Source organism: Cladosporium halotolerans (genome assembly GCF_011745625.1).
Source record: "Cladosporium halotolerans strain TM138-S3 chromosome Unknown Sca7, whole genome shotgun sequence".
Taxonomy (NCBI): Eukaryota; Fungi; Ascomycota; class Dothideomycetes; order Cladosporiales; family Cladosporiaceae; genus Cladosporium; species Cladosporium halotolerans.
In genome coordinates, this window is record NW_027191458.1 from 993,536 (window position 1) to 1,015,135 (window position 21,600).

At 53.7% G+C, this 21,600-nt stretch overlaps 9 protein-coding genes across 9 annotated transcripts; 2 read left to right on the plus strand and 7 right to left on the minus strand.

Moving 5' to 3' along the window:
• Nucleotides 1-337: 337 nt before the first annotated feature.
• Nucleotides 338-835, plus strand: WHR41_03121 (uncharacterized protein; the record flags this gene model as incomplete). Its single annotated transcript, XM_069371727.1, has 1 exon — nucleotides 338-835. One exon carries the CDS (start codon nucleotides 338-340, stop codon nucleotides 833-835), a length of 498 nt encoding a protein of 165 aa, XP_069231562.1.
• A 278-nt stretch (nucleotides 836-1,113) lies between these two features.
• On the minus strand, nucleotides 1,114-3,075 carry WHR41_03122 (uncharacterized protein; the record flags this gene model as incomplete). The annotated part of the gene is made up of 1 exon (XM_069371728.1): nucleotides 1,114-3,075. The coding sequence occupies one exon, from the start codon at nucleotides 3,073-3,075 to the stop codon at nucleotides 1,114-1,116; it is 1,962 nt and encodes a 653-aa protein (XP_069231563.1).
• Nucleotides 3,076-3,830: 755 nt separating this feature from the next.
• mcm7 (DNA replication licensing factor MCM7) lies at nucleotides 3,831-6,547 on the minus strand. Its single transcript, XM_069371729.1, has 2 exons — nucleotides 4,154-6,547; nucleotides 3,831-4,094 (listed from the first exon to the last, which is right to left on the minus strand). The coding sequence occupies exons 1-2, from the start codon at nucleotides 6,488-6,490 to the stop codon at nucleotides 4,008-4,010; spliced, it is 2,424 nt and encodes an 807-aa protein (XP_069231564.1). The 5' UTR covers nucleotides 6,491-6,547; the 3' UTR covers nucleotides 3,831-4,007.
• Nucleotides 6,548-8,104: 1,557 nt separating this feature from the next.
• WHR41_03124 (uncharacterized protein) lies at nucleotides 8,105-8,881 on the minus strand (the record flags this gene model as incomplete). The annotated part of the gene is made up of 3 exons (XM_069371730.1): nucleotides 8,105-8,628; nucleotides 8,685-8,823; nucleotides 8,879-8,881. The coding sequence occupies 3 exons, from the start codon at nucleotides 8,879-8,881 to the stop codon at nucleotides 8,105-8,107; spliced, it is 666 nt and encodes a 221-aa protein (XP_069231557.1).
• Nucleotides 8,882-9,268: 387 nt separating this feature from the next.
• WHR41_03125 (uncharacterized protein) lies at nucleotides 9,269-11,168 on the minus strand (the record flags this gene model as incomplete). Its single annotated transcript, XM_069371731.1, has 4 exons — nucleotides 10,893-11,168; nucleotides 9,726-10,830; nucleotides 9,448-9,607; nucleotides 9,269-9,397 (listed from the first exon to the last, which is right to left on the minus strand). Exons 1-4 carry the CDS (start codon nucleotides 11,077-11,079, stop codon nucleotides 9,269-9,271), a joined length of 1,581 nt encoding a protein of 526 aa, XP_069231558.1. The 5' UTR covers nucleotides 11,080-11,168.
• Nucleotides 11,169-12,399: 1,231 nt separating this feature from the next.
• On the minus strand, nucleotides 12,400-14,208 carry WHR41_03126 (uncharacterized protein; the record flags this gene model as incomplete). The annotated part of the gene is made up of 6 exons (XM_069371732.1): nucleotides 12,400-12,993; nucleotides 13,046-13,213; nucleotides 13,276-13,440; nucleotides 13,502-13,602; nucleotides 13,658-13,789; nucleotides 13,854-14,208. 6 exons carry the CDS (start codon nucleotides 14,206-14,208, stop codon nucleotides 12,400-12,402), a joined length of 1,515 nt encoding a protein of 504 aa, XP_069231559.1.
• Nucleotides 14,209-14,827: 619 nt separating this feature from the next.
• Nucleotides 14,828-16,755, minus strand: WHR41_03127 (uncharacterized protein). Its single transcript, XM_069371733.1, has 6 exons — nucleotides 16,394-16,755; nucleotides 16,145-16,330; nucleotides 15,669-16,089; nucleotides 15,268-15,616; nucleotides 15,049-15,207; nucleotides 14,828-14,999 (listed from the first exon to the last, which is right to left on the minus strand). The coding sequence occupies exons 1-6, from the start codon at nucleotides 16,563-16,565 to the stop codon at nucleotides 14,928-14,930; spliced, it is 1,359 nt and encodes a 452-aa protein (XP_069231560.1). The 5' UTR covers nucleotides 16,566-16,755; the 3' UTR covers nucleotides 14,828-14,927.
• Nucleotides 16,756-17,041: 286 nt separating this feature from the next.
• Nucleotides 17,042-17,819, minus strand: WHR41_03128 (uncharacterized protein; the record flags this gene model as incomplete). Its single annotated transcript, XM_069371734.1, has 3 exons — nucleotides 17,042-17,443; nucleotides 17,501-17,555; nucleotides 17,602-17,819. 3 exons carry the CDS (start codon nucleotides 17,817-17,819, stop codon nucleotides 17,042-17,044), a joined length of 675 nt encoding a protein of 224 aa, XP_069231565.1.
• A 247-nt stretch (nucleotides 17,820-18,066) lies between these two features.
• Nucleotides 18,067-21,023, plus strand: WHR41_03129 (uncharacterized protein; the record flags this gene model as incomplete). Its single annotated transcript, XM_069371735.1, has 3 exons — nucleotides 18,067-18,172; nucleotides 18,288-20,879; nucleotides 21,004-21,023. The coding sequence occupies 3 exons, from the start codon at nucleotides 18,067-18,069 to the stop codon at nucleotides 21,021-21,023; spliced, it is 2,718 nt and encodes a 905-aa protein (XP_069231566.1).
• Between the last annotated feature and the right edge of the window lie 577 nt (nucleotides 21,024-21,600).

A 21,600-nucleotide genomic window follows, 5' to 3' on the forward strand; every position in this document is an offset into this window, starting at 1 on the left:
GCAAAATCAGCAGGCGGAGTGCCACGGGAGATTCGCCATGCCATAGCTTATACTACGCTTTTGCGCCGATGAAAAGCTATGATGACCGCGGAAGATAAACTGCTATATTCCCTATAGATGTACTTGACGTTCAGGACGTTGAGGAGTGGAGTGCGGGCGGCAGATCTGGAGAAAAACGGCCCAGCTGTGATCGGCAGAGTGGCACACATCACATCACAGACTCTCTCGATCTAAAATTTCCACGCACGTGACTTCACAAGCCATCCGTTCTGCCGCATCCGCCGCACTCTTTGTTGGGATCAAAGAAGCTCTTGGTAGCTCAGCCAGCCGCTGTGGGATGGCGGCAGATTTTCAGGCACCGTCGGGTGATCATCCAGACTACTATACCATCCTGAACCTTGCAAGTCGCAAGCAGGACCCCTCCCTGTCCCCTGCGGAGGTGAAGTCGGCCTACAAAAAAGCTCTGCTTCAGCATCATCCGGATAAGTCGACGTCAGTAGTCAAGCCTGGTTTCACCGTTGACTCCATTGCGCTGGCCTACAAAATTCTATCGTCGCCTTCTCTCAAAACAGAATACGACCTTGGCCTCCAGACTCTGCGGTCAAAGGACAGCGACAAGGTTTTCCACACTGGACTGGACACTGTTGATCTTGATGACCTAGCTTTTAACGAGTCAAAAGAAATCTGGACGAGAGGCTGCAGATGTGGCGATGACAGCGGCTTCATCGTGACGGAGGCGGAACTCGAGTCAAACGCCGAGGATGGCGAGCTGATCACCGGATGCAGAGGGTGTAGCCTGTGGCTCAGAGTGCTGTTTGGCGTGGAGGAAGGATGAGACAACCTCACCACTGGGGCTGCATGCCGGATTTGACGGCATGCCCATTACGGGCTTCACCAATGTGAGGGTCAAGAGATTGAAGGGCAAAAAAATCGTTGCTCATTAGGTACCTGTGGGTATCAAGAAAACGGAAAGCAAGCAACAAATCCAGCCGCTCAACCAGCCTAAATGTCGTCAAGAACAACCGACAACGCGATGAACGGTATCAAGCGGACCTAGCGACTGAGGCCTGCGCTGGTAATCAAATAAGAACGGCAAAGGATATCAGTCAACTCTCAACCGACCCGCGCCTCAGGAGGTGGCGGTGACCCCTGCCCACCCACACTCGCCTCAGCGCCAGTGACGGTACTGGGACCACCACTGTCACGAGCCTCGAACCCGTAATCTCGCTTCAATTTACCCCATTTCGCCTGCTCGAGCTGCTTCCTGTCTTTCGCATACTGCCCCAATGGGGTTTTCTCATGCGGCTCCGCCTGGCCATTGCGGAGCTCAGCCTCCAGGGCGTCTAAATCGCTCTCGTCTGAGCTCGAGATGGATCCAGACCGGCTTCCCTGGCGGTAGATGATATGATCGCCCTCCTTCTTCTTCCGCTCGCGCTGCTCCGATTTCATCTTGTTCATCTTCGCTTCGTCAGCTTGGCAATCCAAAGTCAAAATGTGAAGACCCGGCAAGTTGGCGGCAAGATATGCTTTGAGCAGAGGGAGAAGTTTCGCGTTGGGCCTGTACGTTCCGGAATCATTGTCTATGATGAGCTCGTAATGGCTGGGGTCATTTGGCGGATCTTCCTTGGGCGGACCGCCGACAACATCATCCGGCGGATGGGAAGTGTTGTCTTCGTGGTTGGGAGGGTGACTGTACGTGGTGTGCTCGGTTGGTTCGGGGGGTGGTGGCCGCTTGGGGTGTTTGAGCCGGCGGATGAAAAATTCGCCGGAAAAGGCGATGTACATAGACACATCACTATGCATGGTATGTTTGCTCAACATGTCTATGCCGAACTCTTTGCCAGTCTCAGTGAAGCGGAAGAGAGCATCGAGCGTGAGGACATAGGTGAAGATGCGAGCACCCTGATCATAGTGCACGAGATCCAGGAAATGCTTCGTGACATCCATGCCAGGGTCTTTGCCGAAGCACCCGTACACAGTAGACTTGTCGAAGTTGTACACACGGGCGTGCTGGTGGTGAAGGGCTTTGGACAGCACAAAACCCTGCAGTCCTGAATTCGTGAACATACGCTTCGCCCAAGGCTTGAACTCGACGTATCTGTGGTAGAGTTCAGGCGGTACAGGTCCGCGGAGCTGGAGCTGATTGGCCTGGAAGTCGTAAGGGCGTGGCTTTCTCTTGTCTTGCTGGGACTCTTGCCGCTGGCCATTACCGTTTGCGCTTCCGACACCAGCGTTGTCGTCTTCTTCGCTCGGATCATGCGTGTTCGCAATACGCCCGAGTAAAGGACTGTAATGTCTCGTCCACCACTGCGGGCCAAGAGTGTACATCCTGCCGTTCTGGCCATCTTCCGGAGTCTTCTCGAGCACTTGTATGCTCAGGTAGAGGTCGCCGTGCATGTGCTCCGCCAATTGGAGGCATGTTGCGATAGCGCGAACCACGTACGCTCGCTTGCTTCCTGCTTTCTTCTCGATGTGGAAGTTTTTTTGCTTCATGCCCTCCCATCCAACAAGCGAGGGCACATGAACATGCACATTGCCTAGCCGGTCATCTTTGTTTGCCGGGTCCTCGTCATATACCCGTAGCTTCAACTTCAATCCTTCCGCGGGCGCGTTTGCGACGACCCAATCAGAATTCCAGACTGGATCGGTATTGCGCCTAACTGTAGGCGTGCGGAACTGCAACGGTGGGTCTTCTTTGTGTCGCATTGGTCCGTCGCTCTTGCACTCGGCGAGCACATAAGGGTCTGAAGATAGGGAGTTCACATCGGACATGGGCAAGTTCGTTGCGCGGTGGATCGTGATCTTGATTGTGTATCCGCCCGGTCGGTGAGGTATAGGCGTGCTGTCATACCCTCCGGCCGGCTGCTTTTGCTTGCTCTCTTCGCTGTGTTCATTCATGCCACTCTCGGCGGCGCCGCCCTTTTCCGGGTCTCTGGATGTGCCATTGTGCACGGCGAACTCCTGCGCCTGCTTCTTCTCTGCCGAGATGTCGAGCGGCCGCGCAGTATGGCCCTCCTGACCCTCCCTGTCCGGCGATTCTCGCGCAGTCTGCGCGATTGCTTTGTCTGCCTCCATGCTCTTCACGTTACATGCGCGCGAAAGCTTGCGCAAGTACCTCAGTCGCGTTGTCCGGCTTCGCGCGGGGAAAACTCGTAGTCGTTCGTAGGTGATATAGGTGTATGTACGTTGACCTACCGTGGCATAGGCGCCAAATGGTGGGAACCGGGAGCGGAACCGGCGGCGAGGACGCCTCTCTTGAGGAGGGGCAGGGACTACGTACGCCTGCATAGCGTCTTACGCGACGAATATAGACCGGGCGCCGCAGCGAGGCTACCTCACTTAAAGCGGCCAAGCGCGACGCCCGCAGAGCTTAGCAAGGCTTGTTTGCACGCGAAACAGGATTTAGCTGAACTCTGACCTCACGCGGCAGACGCGGCCACTGCGGCATCCAGGACATGTGCATAGCCGGCTGCGAGGCTGGGTGAAGCGACGCGCCAGCCTTACCAGCCTCGTGCCCTTGGTCGTCCGTGCGAGCCCTACCGTAGGGCCAATCACTCGCACGTCAAGTTATGGCCGGCGAACCACCCCACTTCGCATCGGCGCCATGGATCTGACTGCTCCGCTCTGGAGATGAGAAGCGACACACCGGCACATCTTGGCAAGGCGCGTTGTCTGCTTCACGGCATAGTCATTCCATCTTGGCCGTATTGTTACGCATGTGCGTCCTGCCGACGTTTCCGCACGCCAAGTTGGCTCATCGTCTACGCAGGCGAACGAATTCTTGGCTTTGTTCGATGTGGAGGAGCCAACAGGGGACCAAGACTTCCAAATGAGTAATAACAATGAATTTTGAACGGCACTGAATACGCGCTGCCTGTACAGTAAGCAACTGAGGCTGGTCGCTATGTAAGCCACAAATCCCGATTCGCCAAGGTATCTCAATATGAAACCACTCCCGTGCTACGATGATCCAACTCCGGTTACGCCCACTTTGATCCGTCGTCTCCTCAAAAGTCTTCGTCGCCCATGTCGAACTCGTCTTCACCCGCCTCGATGAAGACGAGGCGCGTGCCTTCAGCGGCAGTTTGCCAGATCTAAGAAAACAATGATTAGCCTCGCAATTTTTGTCTCGCAGAACATCAGATTGACTCACATCCAAGTTGGCGTACTCGTCAAGACATGCCTCCAGCTGTTGTACGGTAAAACCCTTGGCGAGCACTCTCTCCCTGACGCGGCGCATGTCCAACTCTCCTCTGCCTTCGCCGGTCGCAGCGGCACCGCTGTCGCGCATGCCGCGGACAAGGTTGAAGATCTTCGTGCTCGGAGACTGGTCGCCGCGACGATCGCGGTTGTCGTCGTACAGACTGGCCTTGCTGACCTCGACCAATCTGAGTGCCTCGTCGACGTCGTCGCTGATGACTTCGTTGGCAAAGCGGAGACGCGCGAGGGCTTGGGAAAGACGCAAGATACCAAGGAGGGTACGTGGCGAAGTGTGCGTGAACGTCTTTTTGCCGGCCTCATCCCGCTTCTGCTGTTGGCGCAGTCGTACGTACGCGCCGACGAGATAGTCGGAGATGGCCTTGGGGACGACAGGGCGGAATGTACGTGCACGTGCAACCCACTGTCGCACTTCGTTAGGGGAGAAGACAAGACCACCGCCTTGAGGTTCAGGGTGGGCGTTGTGAATGTGGACGTGCGTAACGTGGCGAGCCAGCTCCTCATCAGCATCCCTGGATGGAGTGTCTAGAATGAGGAAGAGAACGTCGAATCTACTCAGCAGAGCGGCTGGCAGGTTAATGTTTTCGACAGGTGAGATGCGAGGGTTGTAACGACCATAGAGAGGGTTTGCTGCTGCCAAAATAGAAGTTCTGGCGTTCAACGTTGTCGTAATGCCGGCTTTCGAGATAGAAATGGTCTGTTGTTCCATGACTTCGTGAATAGCTGTTCTGTCGCTGTCGTCCATCTTGTCGAATTCGTCGATGCAGCAAGTACCATTGTCGGCCAGAACCAGAGCGCCACCTTCAAGAACCATCTCGTCTGTCACAGGGTCTCTCATCACAGCAGCGGTCAAACCAACGCCACTGCTACCACGACCAGTAGTGTATACACCACGAGGAGCGACCTTAGTAATGTACTTCAAAAGCTGAGATTTGGCGACACCAGGATCACCCATCAAGCAGACGTTGATGTCTCCACGAATCTTCATGCCATCGCCCATCTCCTTGGTCACGCCGCCAATCAACTGCAGAAGGAGCGCCTTCTTCACGTCCAGGTGGCCAAAGATTTCCGGTGCGATTGAACGACTGAGGTACTCGTAAAGCTGTCCAGACTGCTCGAGTTCCGTCATGCGTTGGATGGTCGTAGGCGCAAGCACCATGTCGTCGTAAGCCTTCTTGTGCTGGTGCACATATTGGGCCTCCAGGTAAGTATCCGTGAGCAGACCGGCCTTGATTGCCTTGAATCCAGTGTAGGGTATGGGCAGGAAGATGCCGGCAATGTCGATCACGTCGCCAGGATTGACCTGCCTGCAAAGCTCGCCATGACATTGAACGGTAAGCTGGCGTGGGATGTGGCCCACGGGTACCTGGTCTGCCATTTCCTGGATCTTGATCTCCTGGAACGGCAAAAACCTGGAAGCGCGCGTCGAAAGGAAAAGCTGTCCCTTTGCATTGTTCGACTGACAAGCATCGGATGTACACTCGACCAGAGGTGTGAAGTTCTGCGTGGTGACAGGCTGAAAAATCTCGTGGCCGCAGCGGTCGCAAGAGTAGGCGTTGACCTGGACCGAAGGCTTGACGTCGGACACTCTTGTCGCGATACCGCGGACAGTGATCAGGTGCCCTAGATGATCGCCGCGTACATTGCGAACAGCCAGAGCTTTCTTGCTGATTTCGCTACTCGAGCCGGACGGTGTGATGGGCTTGAAGTTGAGGGTATATCTCCTCGTCAGAGCCCGGGGAAACATGGATTCTGCGGCCGCATGCTCGTTCCCGCTAGCCTCCAATTGTTGCATGACAGTCTCATTGTACTTCGCTCGCTGGGTCATGATGATGTCCAGCACATCCTCCTTGAAGCTTGTCTCTTGTGCGGGCTGAGGGAGCAGGTTGTCCACCGCACGAGATAGGATCTCAATGTAGTGATAGGCGTTCTTCTCGATGGATGCGACAAGTTGCAAGTTGGAGTCCTCGGGTAATGTTTTCTCGTACTCCTGGAGGTCGTCCAAGCTCACCAACACCTGATTTGTCTTCCTGTCCGCAACGCTCTGCAGCATGTCCATGTACTTCTGCTTCGTTTTTCGGCCTCTGGGGCGCGCGCCAGCAGCATCGTCCATAAAGTCATATTCGTCGCTCTCATTGTCGCCATTCAGATTAAGGTCTTCCAGTGCATCTTCCGTTGCGGTCGAGGAAGACTTGAAGTTGCGCAGGAAATCTTCGAATGCCACTTGTTGTTCTTGATAGTTGACGAGAAACTTGGTTTGAAGGAGCGCCATGGCTGCTGTGAACCGTGAGCCTTTGCGATTTGGTCAATTGCGAGGATGAGCGAGGATGTGATATTCGCTGTCGCATCTAAAGCCGGGGGCTGCAGAGGTAGAAGCGCGAACGCGCCCGCGTTGCTAGCAGCGACGGAGCGCGTTTGAGAGCGCGTCGAACGCGAAGCGGGACTTCCCGCAATTTGCGTGCCCCTCGTTCCCTCCCTTCACTCACGCCACGCCCTCTTTGAAATGCGTGGCGCAGAGAAACAGGCAAGGTAGGCGAAGTAGGGTGGTACAGTTATCCAAGCAAGTAACGTTCAGGTAAGGTGTTGGCTCGCCTGTCTCATCCAGCCTGCCCCTGGCTACGTATTCAAGATGGACTTTCTGCGTTCAAAACGCTTGATACAACTCACTCTTTCACAACATGACACTCCCAGATAGCTTGGCCAGCGCCCGGCGAAGGCCAGTCTGTGGAGGCCACATCCTTCTAGTCTGTGCTATCTTTTCTGCCGTCTGCCTGTGCATACTCGAAGCCGCTTACAGCACCCCCAGGCCTGTTCCGCCGAATGTTGCGCCCGGTACGCTGGCGGCAGGGACGCTTCGCGAGCAGCTAGCAGAAGCATGGAGACTCATAGCGTCACCACGAGTAGACAACGAGGATGTCGAAGGCCGCTACAATTTTACAACCATTGGCTCTCAGGTCGATGTGGCTCCTGTCCGCACACGAGCACGTATAGGGAAATGCACTTCATTGTACGGCTCTTACGGACAAGACTACTATCGAGCATTAGCTACCCATATCAAGCACAATGAGGCTCATCACTACGACGCTTATGTTCTCAATCGCTCCATTTTGGACGGAATCTGGTCAAAGCAAGCAGCATTGCTGGCGGTCGTACTGGAAGAATTGGAAAAGCCCAAGGATGACCGGCTTGAGTGGCTCGCTTGGTACGATGCTGACACCATGGTTCTCAATCGGTTGGTTCCACTGGAAATATTCCTACCGCCGCCAGACTTGACTGTCGTGCAAGCTCTGGTTACCCAAGACTGGAATGGCCTGAACGCCGGGGTATTCTTACTGCGGGTATCCGAATGGACGGTTGAGTTTCTCTCGGCTGTACTGGCTTTTCCGATTTTCAGGCCTGATGTACAGCTCACATGGTCGGAGCAGAGCGCTATGGATGTGTTACTGCGAGAAGAAAGGTTTGCGAACGGGAGCGTCATTGTACCGGCGAGATGGTTCAATGCCTATCCGGGTGGTGCTCGTGGGGAGAAGTCTCTGAAGATTCGGAAGGGAGACTTGTCTCTTCATTTCGCGGGCATTGGTGACAAAGTGGGGGCTATGCAAGAATACTTGAACGATTTGGAGGCAAATAGAACAAAGTGGGAGATACCGCTGGAGAAGACCAATTTGACCAGCGAGGCTGCATGGTTTTGGCAGGGTTACCGGCTTAGGGTTGATTCTGATTGATATAGCAAGACAGTATGCCACCTTCCGCCTGAGAGCGAACGTCCGCTCCGCATTGCTACCACTGCCAGACGGGCGATTGATCAACCTGCATGAAAGCAAAGAGCCTCAATAGCATAGCGCAAGCCGATATGATATCAGAAGTCCCTTTGATGTAGCTGTCATCATGCCAACTCCTTCAGTGTCCTTGCTTCTTCATCGTATTCTTTATCATAGACCGCTTCAAGCGTCGCAGACAGCGCCTCCGCGTTCCCTGTCAATGCGTCTTTCAGCCAGCCCTCCATCGAGTAGATGTCATCAGTATATTCTTCGGTAAGGCGTCTTAGCTCATCTGCTTCCTTACTCTTGTGCTCCAGCTCGGTTGGGTCGTTGTCGCTGTATGCGGCGAGCTCGTGGCGGACATTCTCCCGCTCAATCTCAAGGAGGCGTTTCTTGCTCAGAAGCTCATGACGGCATTCGCCACGATCTTCTAGAGCTTCATCGTCTGCGCAGCGTTGAGACTCAGCCTCTTCGAGCTTGCGCTTGAGCTCTTCGTCCGTCTCCACGGCTTTGCCATAAGTCGCCTTCGCCGCATCCAGAGCTCTTTGCCGAGTGATCTTGTCATCAAGGACGAAGTTCCAGTACCAATTGACTGAACCAATCCTTTCGGCACGGATCTTGCTGTCATCTTGTAGCATTTGGATATAGTCTGTGGCGATCTTGTCAGCGTATTTGAGAGCATCGAGGGTGCATCGGCTGCTTTACCCTTCACTTGCATGCCATTGATCTGAGCGACAGATGGCAGCGACTTCTCTAGGTCTTTGATGGTATGGGCTACACCCGACTTTTGGAGGTACGCAAGGGCCGCGGCCAACTTGGCCGGTGTGCAGTTCGTCTTTGGCGCCTGGATGCTGTCAGATTCAGGGCACGTGATCAGTGCTCACTGGAGGCAGGCTCACCATGACTGAAGCAGTTACCTATTGTGACTCCTCGAAGCGTCAATGTCTCAATTCTGGCTAGGGACAGAATCGAGAGCGATTTCGTCGGAGACAGGTGAAGTCAAGTCGACGGCAAGAGCAGGCAAGCGTGCCTGCCTCAGGATCGAGCGCATACTGCTCACTTTGACCTCGCGATCGTGGCATAGAATCACAACACAAGAGCAGACTAGGCATACTGCAGGGGCATGAACTTCGATTGAAGTTTAGAAATATCCATAGCATGTCATTGCGTTGCATGAGATGTCTCAATCAGGCACTATCGACCCGGTGCTTAGCAATTGAGACACATTGCCAAGTTGGCCACCATCACGTCGACAGCGTGCGCAACATGTCGAGTCGGCATCGGCAGACTCAAGCAGACGTCTCCCTGGTCTCAACCTCCGGGCGCTTTTCACCAAGATCAATGGTGTCAAGTCCACCAATCTCAGCAGCAAGCTCCTTGGACTTGGCAGTAGCAGCGGCGCCACCGAGAACAGCATCCTACGCGAAGTTAGCATGGAACAGGACTTGGTCAAATAAGTGTCACTCACCTCGCCGTCGAAATGCTTCGCAATCTCTTCAAGAGGGGTGTAGCGCGTCTCGATGTAGAAGAAGTAAACCACGACAAGCTCCACGGCAATCCACACATCATAGACGATGTAGTACTTCCAGTGGATGTGATCGAGGGCGATGGGATTGACGTATTGGTTGCTGTGATTTGGTTAGCATGTCTAGCTGGTCTGGTCACAATGCTGTCATGCCGAGGCTCGCAAGGTCTTCGCCACCGTCACCGTCACCACCGCCACGCAAGAGAGAGGAAAAGACTCACAAGAACAGTGCAATATCAACCATCAGGAACATCAATGTCATACCCTTCGCTCGGATGGAGTAAGGGAGGATCTCCGCGGAGTAACCGACGAGCAATCCTGACCACGCCATATTGTAGAACACGTAGTACAGGAAGATCATCGCAACCACAGCGTTTGCAGAGGCCTTGCTTTTGTTGATATCGAATTGAGCGGAGCAAATGGTCCATACGATGAACGTGGCCAGCATACCGGTAGTTGCAGTGAGGAAGAGCGGACGGCGTCCAATCCTGTCGACGAAGAAGCATTGCCCGGTCGCGACAATGATGTTCAAGATCTGGAGACAGCCATTGATGATGAGCTGAGTGTTGCTGTCTGTGATGCCGATGCTGTTGAAGATGATGTTCAAGTAGTAAGAGACAAGGCCGTTGCCTGACCATTGCGAGAACAAACCGAGCGACAGAAGGATGATTAGCCTGTGGCGGTTGCCCTTTGTCTTGACCAGCTCCAACCAGCCGTTGCTCTCGAATTCCTGCTCAAGCTTGATTGTGTCCTTGATCTCTTGCAGCTCAAGGTGCACGATTTCGGAATCAAGATCACCATTGGCGTGGACCTTGGCAAGCACTTGATGCGCCTTCTCAACCTTGCCGTGAGCAATGAGGAAACGCGGAGATTCCGGCACAAACCACACGAAAGACATCTGCAAGATGGATGGTAGTGCCTGCACCAACGACGGAACACGCCAGCACCAATTGCTGTTGATGTGGTTGGTACCAAAGGTCAGCCAAGCTGCGATGAAGGACCCGATGTACCAAGTGGTGTTGTATATAGTCGTGAAGGTGGCTCGGTGCTGAGGGTGAACAAGCTCTGTGACAAGAAGCGGCGAAGATCCATGTGCGATTGCAATGCCGAAACCGAGAAAGAAGCGAGCAGCGATGAACATCTTGAGGTTGATCGAAATCGTCTGCAGAATGACGCCGAGGACCATGATGATGCATCCAATGAAGATTCCCCACCGTCGCCCAAGTAGATCAGCAGTGTAAGGCACAACTGGTAGGGCGACTAGAGAGCCGATGGACATGATACAGGCTAGAAGACCGAGGAGGGAACCCTTGGGGTGACCGAAATCTAGTAGGAGTCAATGAAACAAGCTCACAAATTGCCAAACCGAAGTCTATCCTGGTACTTACAGTCTTGCCAGTAGTCTAGGGATTGGAGACCATTGACCATTGAACCATCGTACCCATTGGTTGCAGAGGTAAGGACGACGAAGGCCAAGCAGATGTACGTCTTCCTCAATGCTGGGTCCTTGTACCACGTCACCTCGGGAAATTCACGTCCCGCCAGGCGAAATGTGCCTTTCGTAGGCGCCTCCATTTTGCTTCGATGTTGTAGAGAGTTGTTCGAGGAGTGAGAGGATGGCAAGGAAAAACAGGACGGTGATGGGCCGGAAAGACATCTTTATCGGCAAGCGTAGGGGTATCATGCAATGGCTCCTGTTTAACCGGAGTGACTTGAAGGTCGCAGCCACCTATACCACCTAGCGCCAATCGAGCATATTGACACGGCAGATAGCAAGTGCTGTCACGCTCGGAAGCAGCAGACTCCATGGGGCGACCCATTGATGCTAAGCTCTAGACCAAGATGCCAACCCGCTCGGTTGCCGCCTTGACGAGTCTTGTACGCGACTCGTCTACAGCCCCGGGCCTAGTGCACATTGGGGATAGATGCGGTCTCCCCACGCGAGACTGTCCCGTCCCCGGATCACTAGACCTGTACCTAGACCAGTGTTTCGGGCGAGAACATGGCGACCTGAGCTCTCAGCCGAGGCTATGGCGCGCGGGCTGCAGGCTAAAAGGGCTTCAATTTATCCGCCAGCATTGATTGCGACAAGCGAGTGAGATAGCCAGAGAGAAATTCCGTGTGTTCAAATGTGATGAGTGGACGCGTTCTGGCCGTGGACGACAAGGAAGGAGGCAGAGCAGGCTGATCGTGCTGGTGGGTCTTCGAAGAGACCATCATCCATGTGGGCCTTCCGGACCCAATTTTGTCCTTCTAGCGGACACACCGTTCTCCAACTCCACGTGCGAGAGAAGGAAGGCCATCACACATCTTGACTTGGGCATCCATCTGTCGTATGACTGGCGCTTTAGGCTTCAAGTGCTTAGCAGAATCTTGTCATACTGGGTTACCTTTCTGAGCGTGCCGCTGCAGGCTCGCATCTCGCTTGATGAGCTTCTTCTGATGAAGCTCTCGTCGACCCAACCTAAGCAAGCAGCGTGGCTGTTCATGCGGGTAATATTCTATATTGCCGGGTTTCCAGTCCATGCTAGCCACATGAAGCTCGGAAAATTGCTGTGGCTGTCGGGCGGCACCGCCCTTTTGTGCAACCCCACCCATGCCGGGGCAGTCCGCCAGTGGCAGAGACGCGGTGGAGGTGATGGATTTTGATTCCTTATCCAATGTTACTTTTTACATAGATGCAATGTGCTTCGCATCGGAGCTTCCTGGCCTTTTGTGTGATTCATAGAACTTTCCATTCTCCTCCCAATCTCATCAGAGGCAAATATTGTCCGGGGCCCGGCGTACGTCCCGGTCTGCTGCCATCACATATTTAGCCGCCGCATTCATGTCCACAAGCGTAACGGCAGGGCTGACTCTGGAAGGCAGCAGCAGTCCTGCAAAGTATCCGACGGCTCATGGGCGTCGTACGAACTCTATCTCTTGTTTCGTATCGGGTGTGTATACGAGGACATGGTTGTACTGAGGCTCTTGCGGCTTCTGAGCATCGGGTAACTTGAGATCAAGATGAGTGATCGCATGAGCGAGCGCAGTCTTTATAACCGCAACAGCCAGGAATCGACCGGGACAAGCATGGGATCCAGCGCCAAATTCAAGGGCTTGAGGGTTTGTCGATACACTGAGGTAGCGTGCACTCTGATCTGGCTGCTCGTTACGCTGGCGCCACCATCGGAAGCCGTCGAATGGGCGGGCTGCAGTTTCGGGGTCCGCATCGGGGTCGATCGAGGGGACACAGATGTAAGATGACGCCGGCAAGACGGTACCGTCGCTGAGATGCAGAGGCCGCAGTGCTTTGCGGTAGACCGACAGCACATTTTGTGAGACGTGACGCGCCGATTCCTTGATGAAGCTGTCCATCTTCTCCAGTTTCGCCAGCGAGGCAACGGATAGTTCTTCTTGTTCGACCACGGATCGAGCCTGTTGCAGCTCTTCGCGCAGCTCTTGCGTGTATTCCGGGTGGACCGCGATGTCAATGAGGGATTGCATGACCTAACAAATCAGTCGGCCTTGTCATTTTCCCCCGACGTATCTGTAGACTCACCGCAAGACCTGTGCTGCGAATCCCTGCGAAGTTCAGCTGGATCAATGCGACCACCAGCGCGGATACATCGTCCGGACGACGACCAGCAGAAGTAGACTTTTGGATCCACCATTGAATGAAGTCCCTCGGTGGAACAAAGCTGTCTTTCCGCATACTCTCAATTCTCGTCTGGCAAGGTCAGAATGGATACTGTTGACGGTCTGCTGGCGGGGATTCTTCATCCTACCTACCTTGACTAGAGGTCGGATTTTGTCCTCCATTCTTCGCACGTTGGCCTTCACATCACGAGGGCCTTTCATGAAATTCGCAGCGATGGGACGAAGCCAGACTGGTACACGCATAAGAGACCCGGCTACGCCGACCGAGCTCAAGCCAAGGTCAACGCAGGCCGCTTTCTACCACTCTAGTCAGCGGGCAGTTCGAAACATAGTCTAAAGGATCGAGGAATAGATATACCCATTCTGGATCCTTTGCCAGATCTTCCCCGACAAAAATACGCTGATAGAGAGAGAAACAAAGTGCGATGCAGAAGTCGTGAACGCCAACCGTAGATTTGCCTGCAACTCAGAATTAGTCAGTTGCCAGACCTGGCGTAGAGCACTTAAAACACACCATTCTCGGTGTCGGGGAGAACATGGGCTTCGAAATGGGCGGAAATGTCCTTCTGAATGGCAGGCAGATAGAAAGAAATCTGTTTCGTCAATTCTGACCGGACGTAAGCAACAACCCAGCTGTAAGGCCCATCTGATCGTCCAGACTATTAGTGAGACAAGCTCAAGAAGTTACATCGATGGAAGGCAGCACGCACCAGGATCATCGGGCGTCAGAGATCCGATGTAGGTCCATCGACCTAACAGCCGCTCTTGAAGGTCAGTGTTCGAGCTGATCTGATTATCGGGTTTCCAGACGTATTCGTTGATGTACTTGTGTGGTAACACATATATTCTGCGGAATGGTAGGCGCAGCCGGTAGATAGTTTGCCGTACTTGAGACCATTGCTTTTTGACGACATCTTGTAGGACTTCGGCACTTTCGCCGCCAAACTCTGGGATCTTGGATTGAGCTGGCCGTCGCCAGACCACGGCAGCGAAGGTAAGAAGCCAGATTGTAACCCCAATGGCCACATACTTTTCTGCCAGATGATCAAGGAAGATTTGGCTCATGTTATCGGTGGTTGTACAGCGTATTCGTCGGTATTGCGATTACCATTGCTCACTGAATCTACATATAATATGGAAGCCTCTAGTATTGCTCATTACCTGGCTGAAGACAAGAATCAGCTATGCTTTCAAGATCACGGACCGAAGCCTATTCGACGGATCATGCTAGCGGAGGCGTAAGCGAGTCTCGGGGCAGAGATTGGCAGCGCTTCAGCCGCAAACTCAAGTCATCATTTCAGCTCCGCTACACTAGTGGGATCGCTCCGCTAGCACAAGCCCAATCTCAAAGTAGAGAGACGCAACTGATCTTCGCCTATAGAGCGTTGCCTGCTTGTCCGCAATGATCGGGCGTCCCATCCCGCAAACCGAATCCTTCCTGACTGTCTGGCTCTGGCGGTTGACTCATGAACTCCGCCAAATGCGCCTTGCTCAACCATTTCGTGCAGATCGTTGCAGCTCGAGTCAATCAACATGTCCGCTCGATACATTCAGCTCGCTCGCAAATGCTCGAATGCTCCCTCTGGGCAGGTCTCTGGGGATCAGCTTCTGCAGAGCTTGGGTTACATTCTCCCCACGCGCCACGGTCGTCATCCCGTCCTCGCGCTAATCGAAATCAGATTATGCTGTGGAACAGCAAAGTAGTTCTGTGCTAGTTGAAGCACATTCTATAGACTGATACGTGTGCCATGTCTCAGCTATCTCGATGTACTCCCAAATTCTTCTCACGAGCTCTCAATCGAAAGACCAAAAGACGTTACCAATTGCAAAGTAGCCACAATGCACTGAAAGACGAACTGGGGGATTGATTAGTGATAGACTAAACTTGAGCCGAGGCCAACTTACCAAGATGTTTTGATCGAACGGTGCCTTCAGCCCGTTTAATAAGCCCCAAGACCATAAAGCGCCCGCAACAGTTGGACCGACGGCTCTGCTCGCCGAAATCGCGGCTTGTGCAAATGACACAGTGATGCCGCGATGGTTGGGCGGAGCGGACAGCGTAAGCTTGAATAAGAAACATATTAGCAAAGATCGAGTTCTGATCTCAACAAGCGGAGCTCTCACCAGTATTGCCACACTCGTGTAACCGATCACGACGGCCGCGATACGCATTCCGAGTAGAAGGTAGAGGCAGCTCCACTGAAGCAATGATTTGTTGGGCAGTTCAAGAACGAAGCCGAATGAGATGTATACGACCAAGAAGAGAATAGAAGATATTCTCCACAGGGTCGCGTACGTCAGCCGTTGCGAAAGCATCGGGTAGCCTACGAATTGTACAGTGAGCACAATCGGGCCGAGGAAGAGAAGAGTTCTTGCGATGTCGCTTGAGGTAAATCCCAGGCCGATAGGTAATTTGGTCGCTGCTATTGCGGGATACATCTCGTCAAAAGAGATAGCGTGGAGGGCGATGATTCTGTGATCAAGTTAGAACAGGCAGCGTCAACACCCTAAGACGTGTAACTAACGCATGGCCGCCTATAAGTAGAACGAGGCTGCGAGTACGCTTTGGTGCCGACTTCAAGGTCGCCTCATCACCTCTTGGAGCGATGAGAGGGGTCTCCTCGTCTTCAGTTCTTGCGAGCTCTCGAGACGGCTTCGATATATCCAGATTAGTCTCCTCCAAATAGGGAATGCAAAGGACTACGACAATGATGTTGTAGCATGCACTGATAGCGCAGGGAAGTAGATATGGATATTGAGCAAAAATCCCAGCCGGCCCCGTGAAGCCGTACTTCTCTGTGGGTTGACACAGGAAGCCGCCTAGAAGAGGCCCCAAGAGGGTACCCATCGCTGTACAAAGCCCAAATATCGAGAACGCGCGACCTTGGTGGATACCATTGTTGGCTGCAAACTCTCCCACTGACGTTCTGGAGACACCAGCGTTGCCTAGCATAAAAAGCGTTAAGCCAGGACCAGGACGATGAACTGGTATTCTCCGTACCATTGAAAAACCCACAGAGGGCTCGGGATATTATGGCCATCGTCAAGTTTCCAGAGATGCCATAAAGTACAGTACACACCGCGGAGCCGACGAGACCGAACAAGAGAACCGGCTTGCGTCCGAGGCGGTCACTGACGGCGCCATACAACGGTGCAGTAAAGACCTGGGCTACGAAGAATGCGGACGCTGTTAAGGCAGTGTCAGCCGATTCAAGTGGTGAATGGAGGTCGTGTGGTGCTATGGTCTTACTGATAACGCCACACCAGAAGGCGACAGAGCGTTCGTTCACAGCTGGAAAATCGCGGACCATGAAGACCACAAACGACAGAAGCATAGTCGCGGCCAATGGTTCGGCGAGCACCACCAAGCCGGTGAAAAAGAGCGCTCGCCTGACAGCGAGGCTCTGAGAATCACTCGCCATTGCTGAAGAATATGGTCCTCTTAGCCCGACTTGTGATGGTTTGTGTATGCATCGCTGGGCGATGGCGAGATGAGCTTATATGACCACGCCAGCCATCGCTCGTCCCATCGCTTCCCAAGACTATGGGCTTCAGAAGTCATGTTGAGATGCATTCTCCGGATCGAACACAGTGGGATGGAGCAGCAATGACACGGACGTGGACGTAAGGAATGTTGCATTCGGTAATAATAATGGTCCGTCGCACTAGCGGAGCGGAGGCGAGGGCGGACCGCCCGCATCGACTTCCCTGCTTCCACCGCAGGGGCCCACTTTTCCAATCCTTCCCCTTCGCTTCTCTACACTCGCCGTCTCTATGCATCATCGTCATCTCCGTCCGCATCTTCAGGTCCACCGCGTTAGGACTCTTTGGCAGCCTCTACCACTATGCAGCTAGCTCCATTCCTCCAGTCAGGCGTGCAGGACCCGGACTCCCTCTCTCATCCCACCCAAGGCAGCGCTAGCGGCGTCTGCGTCCCACCGGCCTTCGAGATGGTTGCCTCTCCGCAGACGTCAGAGAGCTCGAATGGCAGCTCGATCTTCCGCGTGGCCTGCACGTGGCGGAGCATGCGCAACGCCTTGCGGCATTCCGCCTCTGTCTCTTCGTTGAAGCTCAGAGGTCGCGCGGTGCCCACCGCCAGAGCCCCACCCTCGCCGTCGAAGTAGCCCAGGTGGAAACGCCCTGCGTTGTCAGACAAGGAGTTCACTGTCTGGAAGACGTAATCCTCCTCGAAGAAAGGCTGCTTAGGCTTCGGCACATTGTCCCAGTTCACCATGTGTGCGTGACACTTGGTGGTTGTGCACTCAATCTTGGATGTCGTGTACTCGAACCAGTCAAATTGCTAACGCTGGTGTCAGTGAGTGAGTCTCAAAAATGGTGCTTGAGGATGACCAATTACCTCGTTGTCTGGATGGCAAGGGGTAGAGTCCGCATCTGCACTTGCCGGTAGCCACCTGAAAGAGTGAGTCTATGTCCATGGAAAGCGCCCCACTTACTCACCATCCGAAGCTGATGTATCCAGTCTGACCGAAGTAGCAGTAGAAGTTTGCTGCAGTGGCTGTGTGATTGGCTGCTTCATGGTGGCTGTAATCGGGACGCAGGATGAGCGACGTTCCGTGGAACAAAAGTTTCTGAGTCCAGTCCTCCGCAAGGGATCGCTGAGACAAAAGTGCTAGCATCGCAACGAGCATCATCTTGGTCCTGCTGCCGATCGCCATTTCGGGTAAGTCCTGTTGCTTGTGCACGCCATTCTGTGGCCACGAAAGGAAACACATGTCTTATAGCAGTACAATTCCTCCGGGAAATGTCAATCTGGGAGCTGAAAATGCGGTCTTCGAATGGCATTGCGCCACTCCGCAAGGTGCCTCTAGCGTCGCCGCAATCTCATACCAAGCATACACGAGACGCAGGTGAATCACACTAGCGGTTCCTGCAGTGCTTACATGCGGGCTGGGGATGATGATCATGCGGCTTTCGCCTCGCTCTCAGCTGCGGACTGAATTGGATCTTGCGGAGCAATACGACATCTCGGACCGCGCAGATCGTAGAGACAATGTCGATGAATTGAGAGGTAAGTAAAGACGACAGGTATATCACAATGCTTCGAGATCATAAGCATCATCGTCAAAGCAAAGGTAACAGCACAGAGTCGTTCTTTTGCAATCATTCGACTATGTCTATCTCAGGAGAAGAAATCGCCATCATCGGCACGTCTTGCCGTGTTGCCGGTGCAGAAAGCCCTTCTGAGCTGTGGCGATCAATGGTAGCAGGCGAAGACTGGCAATTCAACACGAGCGCTCGATTCTCAGGGTATTACGACGAAGTAAACGGCAAGACAAAAGGTTTGACGAATGTACGCCACGCCTACCTGTTGAAAAACGGTATCGACCGCTTCGACAACTCTTTCTTCGGCATTGCTCCAATTGAAGCTGCCGCCATCGATCCTCAGCAAAGACTGCTCTTGGAGATCTGCTGGGAGGCGTTTGAAAGCGCCGGAATTCCATTGGATAAACTTCAGGGGTCAGATACCGCTGTCTTTGCGGGTCTCTTCACAAGCGACTATGGCACAAGTCTACTGCGGGATGTTGACACGACTCCAAAGTATCATTCAACGGGAACCTCAAACTCGATTGCGGCGAATCGCATCAGCTACTTCTTCAATCTCCATGGACCATCTATGGTTATTGACACTGCGTGCTCATCGACCGTGACAGCGTTGCACCAAGCGATCAACACCCTCAAAGCTGGCGAGGCGGAGCAAGCCGTGGTGTGTGGAGCGAACCTCATCCTCAACCCTGACATGTTTGTCACGATGAGCGAACTTGGGTTTCTCAGTCCTCGCGGACGTTGTCACTCCTTCGACGCTTCTGGTGACGGCTACGCTCGCGGAGAAGGTGTGATGGCGATTGTCTTGAAGCCTCTGAAGAAGGCAATCGCAGACAACGATCCCATTAGGGCGGTCATCCGTGGCTCCAGACTCAACCAAGACGGGAGAACCAACGGCATTACACTACCTTCGGGCGAGGCACAAGAAGAGAACATCCGCAAGTTGTACGCCAGTATTGGCGTGATCCCCGATGACCTGGATTATCTGGAAGCCCATGGGACAGGAACCAAAGTAGGAGATCCGATTGAGATGAACGCTATCGAAAGGGTCTTTGCAAACGAAAAGCGCGGGCAGAAACTAATCGCCGGTTCCGTAAAGTGCCACGTTGGCCACCTTGAAGCCTGCGCCGCTCTGATCGGCATCATCAAGACAATAGAGTGCCTGGAACGTGGCGTTGTGCCTGCTCAGCTTCACCTTTCTGAGCCGAATCCCAAGATCAACTTCGAGGAGCTCAAGATCCCAACTTCAACCATTCCTTGGCCCGCGAGGGAGGGCCGCGCACGCATGGCTGGCATTAACTCTTTCGGTTTCGGTGGAGCGAATGGTCACGTTGTTCTTCAACAATACATGCGCACACATGAGCCAGACACTGCGCCTCTAGTAAAGCACTTCCTCGTCAAAGTCTCTGCAGAGACTGAATCTGCTCTCACTCGAAGCAGGGAAGATCTGGCCACTTATCTTTCAGACCCAAGCGTCCAGATCGGCGACGTGTCGTACACCTCCATCCTGCGCAGGTCACTCTTGCGAAAGTCCCAGTTCTTCGTGGCTTCATCCACCACGGATCTGGTCCAGCAATTACGCCCGGAGACTAACACCAACCTGCCTGCTGTCATAACATCTCAAGGCACCCAAGGTCATAAACGCATTGCTTTTGTGCTCACCGGACAAGGAGCTCAATGGGCGCAGATGGGCAAGGAGCTTCTGAATCACTGCGCAAGGTTTTCATCCGTCATCGATGAGTGTGACCGCATTCTGTCCCAATTGCCAGACCCGCCGTCATGGACGCTGCGTAATGAGCTTTGTCTCTTGCCCTCCAAGTCGAACGTCAACAGCTCGCGCTACTCCCAACCACTCTGCACGGCGTTACAGCTTGGCCTGATCAGCTTCTGGCAAATTCTGGGCATCCAACCTGTAGCGTGCGTGGGGCATTCCTCTGGCGAGATCTCTGGAGCGTATGCGGCGGGCATACTGACGCTCAAAGATGCCATCATCATCGCTTACTACCGCGGCATCTTTATGAGTGCTGCCTCAGCCGCGAAGCCGGGTGCCATGGCTGCAATTTCAATGAGCGCCGAGGAGTGCATACGAATGCTAAGCGCCTACGATGGCAAGGTAGACCTCGCGGCTGTGAATTCGCCGTCCAGTTGCACTATCTCTGGCGATGGCTCCTGCATTGACGAAATCGTGGCGAGATTCAAGGAAGAAGGCGTCTTCTGTCGCAAGCTACGTGTCGACACTGCGTTTCACTCGCATCATATGTTGCCTCTGGCTGGGCCATACAAGAACGCGCTGGAGAAGGCCGGAGTGTCACCCATACGAACTGCGAACTCTGGGGCACACACAACCATGCACTCTTCCGTGTACGGACGCCCCGTGGATGCGGCAGAAGTGACTCCAGAGTATTGGGCAAAGAATATGACCCAGACTGTCCGATTCTGTGACGCCGTTGCAAGTCTGGCAAAGCTAGAGAATGTAGATGCTTACCTAGAGGTCGGACCACACCCCGCACTGAAAGGCCCTGCCATCGACAGTATCACCAACGCCATTGGACAAGGTAACACGCCAGAATACTTCAGCACCTTGACCAGGGGAGTCCACGACACTTTGGCGCTGTTCTCATCAGTTGGCGCCATGATCTCAGCTCGGATACCCATGGCGATAGAAGGCGACGGTGCCGGTGCACTTGGACTGTCGCACACGAAGCATCGGGTTCTAGTCGATTATCCTTGCTACCCCTGGGATCACTCCACCGTCCATTGGGCCGAGAGTCGTATTTCACGGACTCATCGTTTCAGACAGCATCGCCGTGATTTGATCCTTGGCTCAAGAGTACCTCACGACAACCCCCTTGCGATGTGTTGGAGGAACATTTTGAGAACCGACGAGTTGCAGTGGCTGGATAAGCGAAGCAATGCAGGTGAGTCATTGCTATCGCCATCGCTTTTCCTCCAGATCGCAATCAGAGCAAGCCTGCAAATCATAGGTGATCATGCGGACGACACACAAATCATCCAGCTCTCTGGCATACAATTCCACCAGCCGCCTCAACCAGTCTCTCTCAGAGTCCGAGAATGGGAGACGCAGTTCCAGCTGACTCCGATGGCCGCCTATTCTCGGTATAACTTTCGCCTCATGATTTGCGGTCCTTCTGAATCTTGGTTTACCGCTTGCGAAGGGCAACTGCTGCTTTCTACGGACATTCCCTTGCCATATGGCCTACAGAATGGCAGTGTCGAGGGGAAGGGAACAATGATTTCCCCTGCAGAGATCGATTCGCTTCAGTGTCCTCCGTCCAGAGAGTACACCGACAGTCCATTATGTTCATTATGTTCATTACGTCATGTCATGTTCATCATTCCGACATGATATGAACATGGATGTCTGGGAATGAA

Excerpts from the sequence above, each read along its gene's own strand:
- mcm7 (XM_069371729.1), bottom strand. The coding sequence starts at position 6,490 with ATGGCGCTCCTTCAAACCAAGTTTCTCGTCAACTATCAAGAACAACAA. Across the intron at positions 4,095-4,153 it reads ACGAGTACGCCAACTTGGAT|ATCTGGCAAACTGCCGCTGA; the intron begins GTGAGTCAATCT and ends TTGTTTTCTTAG.
- WHR41_03127 (XM_069371733.1), bottom strand. The coding sequence starts at position 16,565 with ATGGCGAGTGATTCTCAGAGCCTCGCTGTCAGGCGAGCGCTCTTTTTC. Across the intron at positions 16,331-16,393 it reads CTTCTGGTGTGGCGTTATCA|CGTCCGCATTCTTCGTAGCC; the intron begins GTAAGACCATAG and ends CTGCCTTAACAG. Across the intron at positions 16,090-16,144 it reads CCTCTGTGGGTTTTTCAATG|GCAACGCTGGTGTCTCCAGA; the intron begins GTACGGAGAATA and ends TTTTTATGCTAG.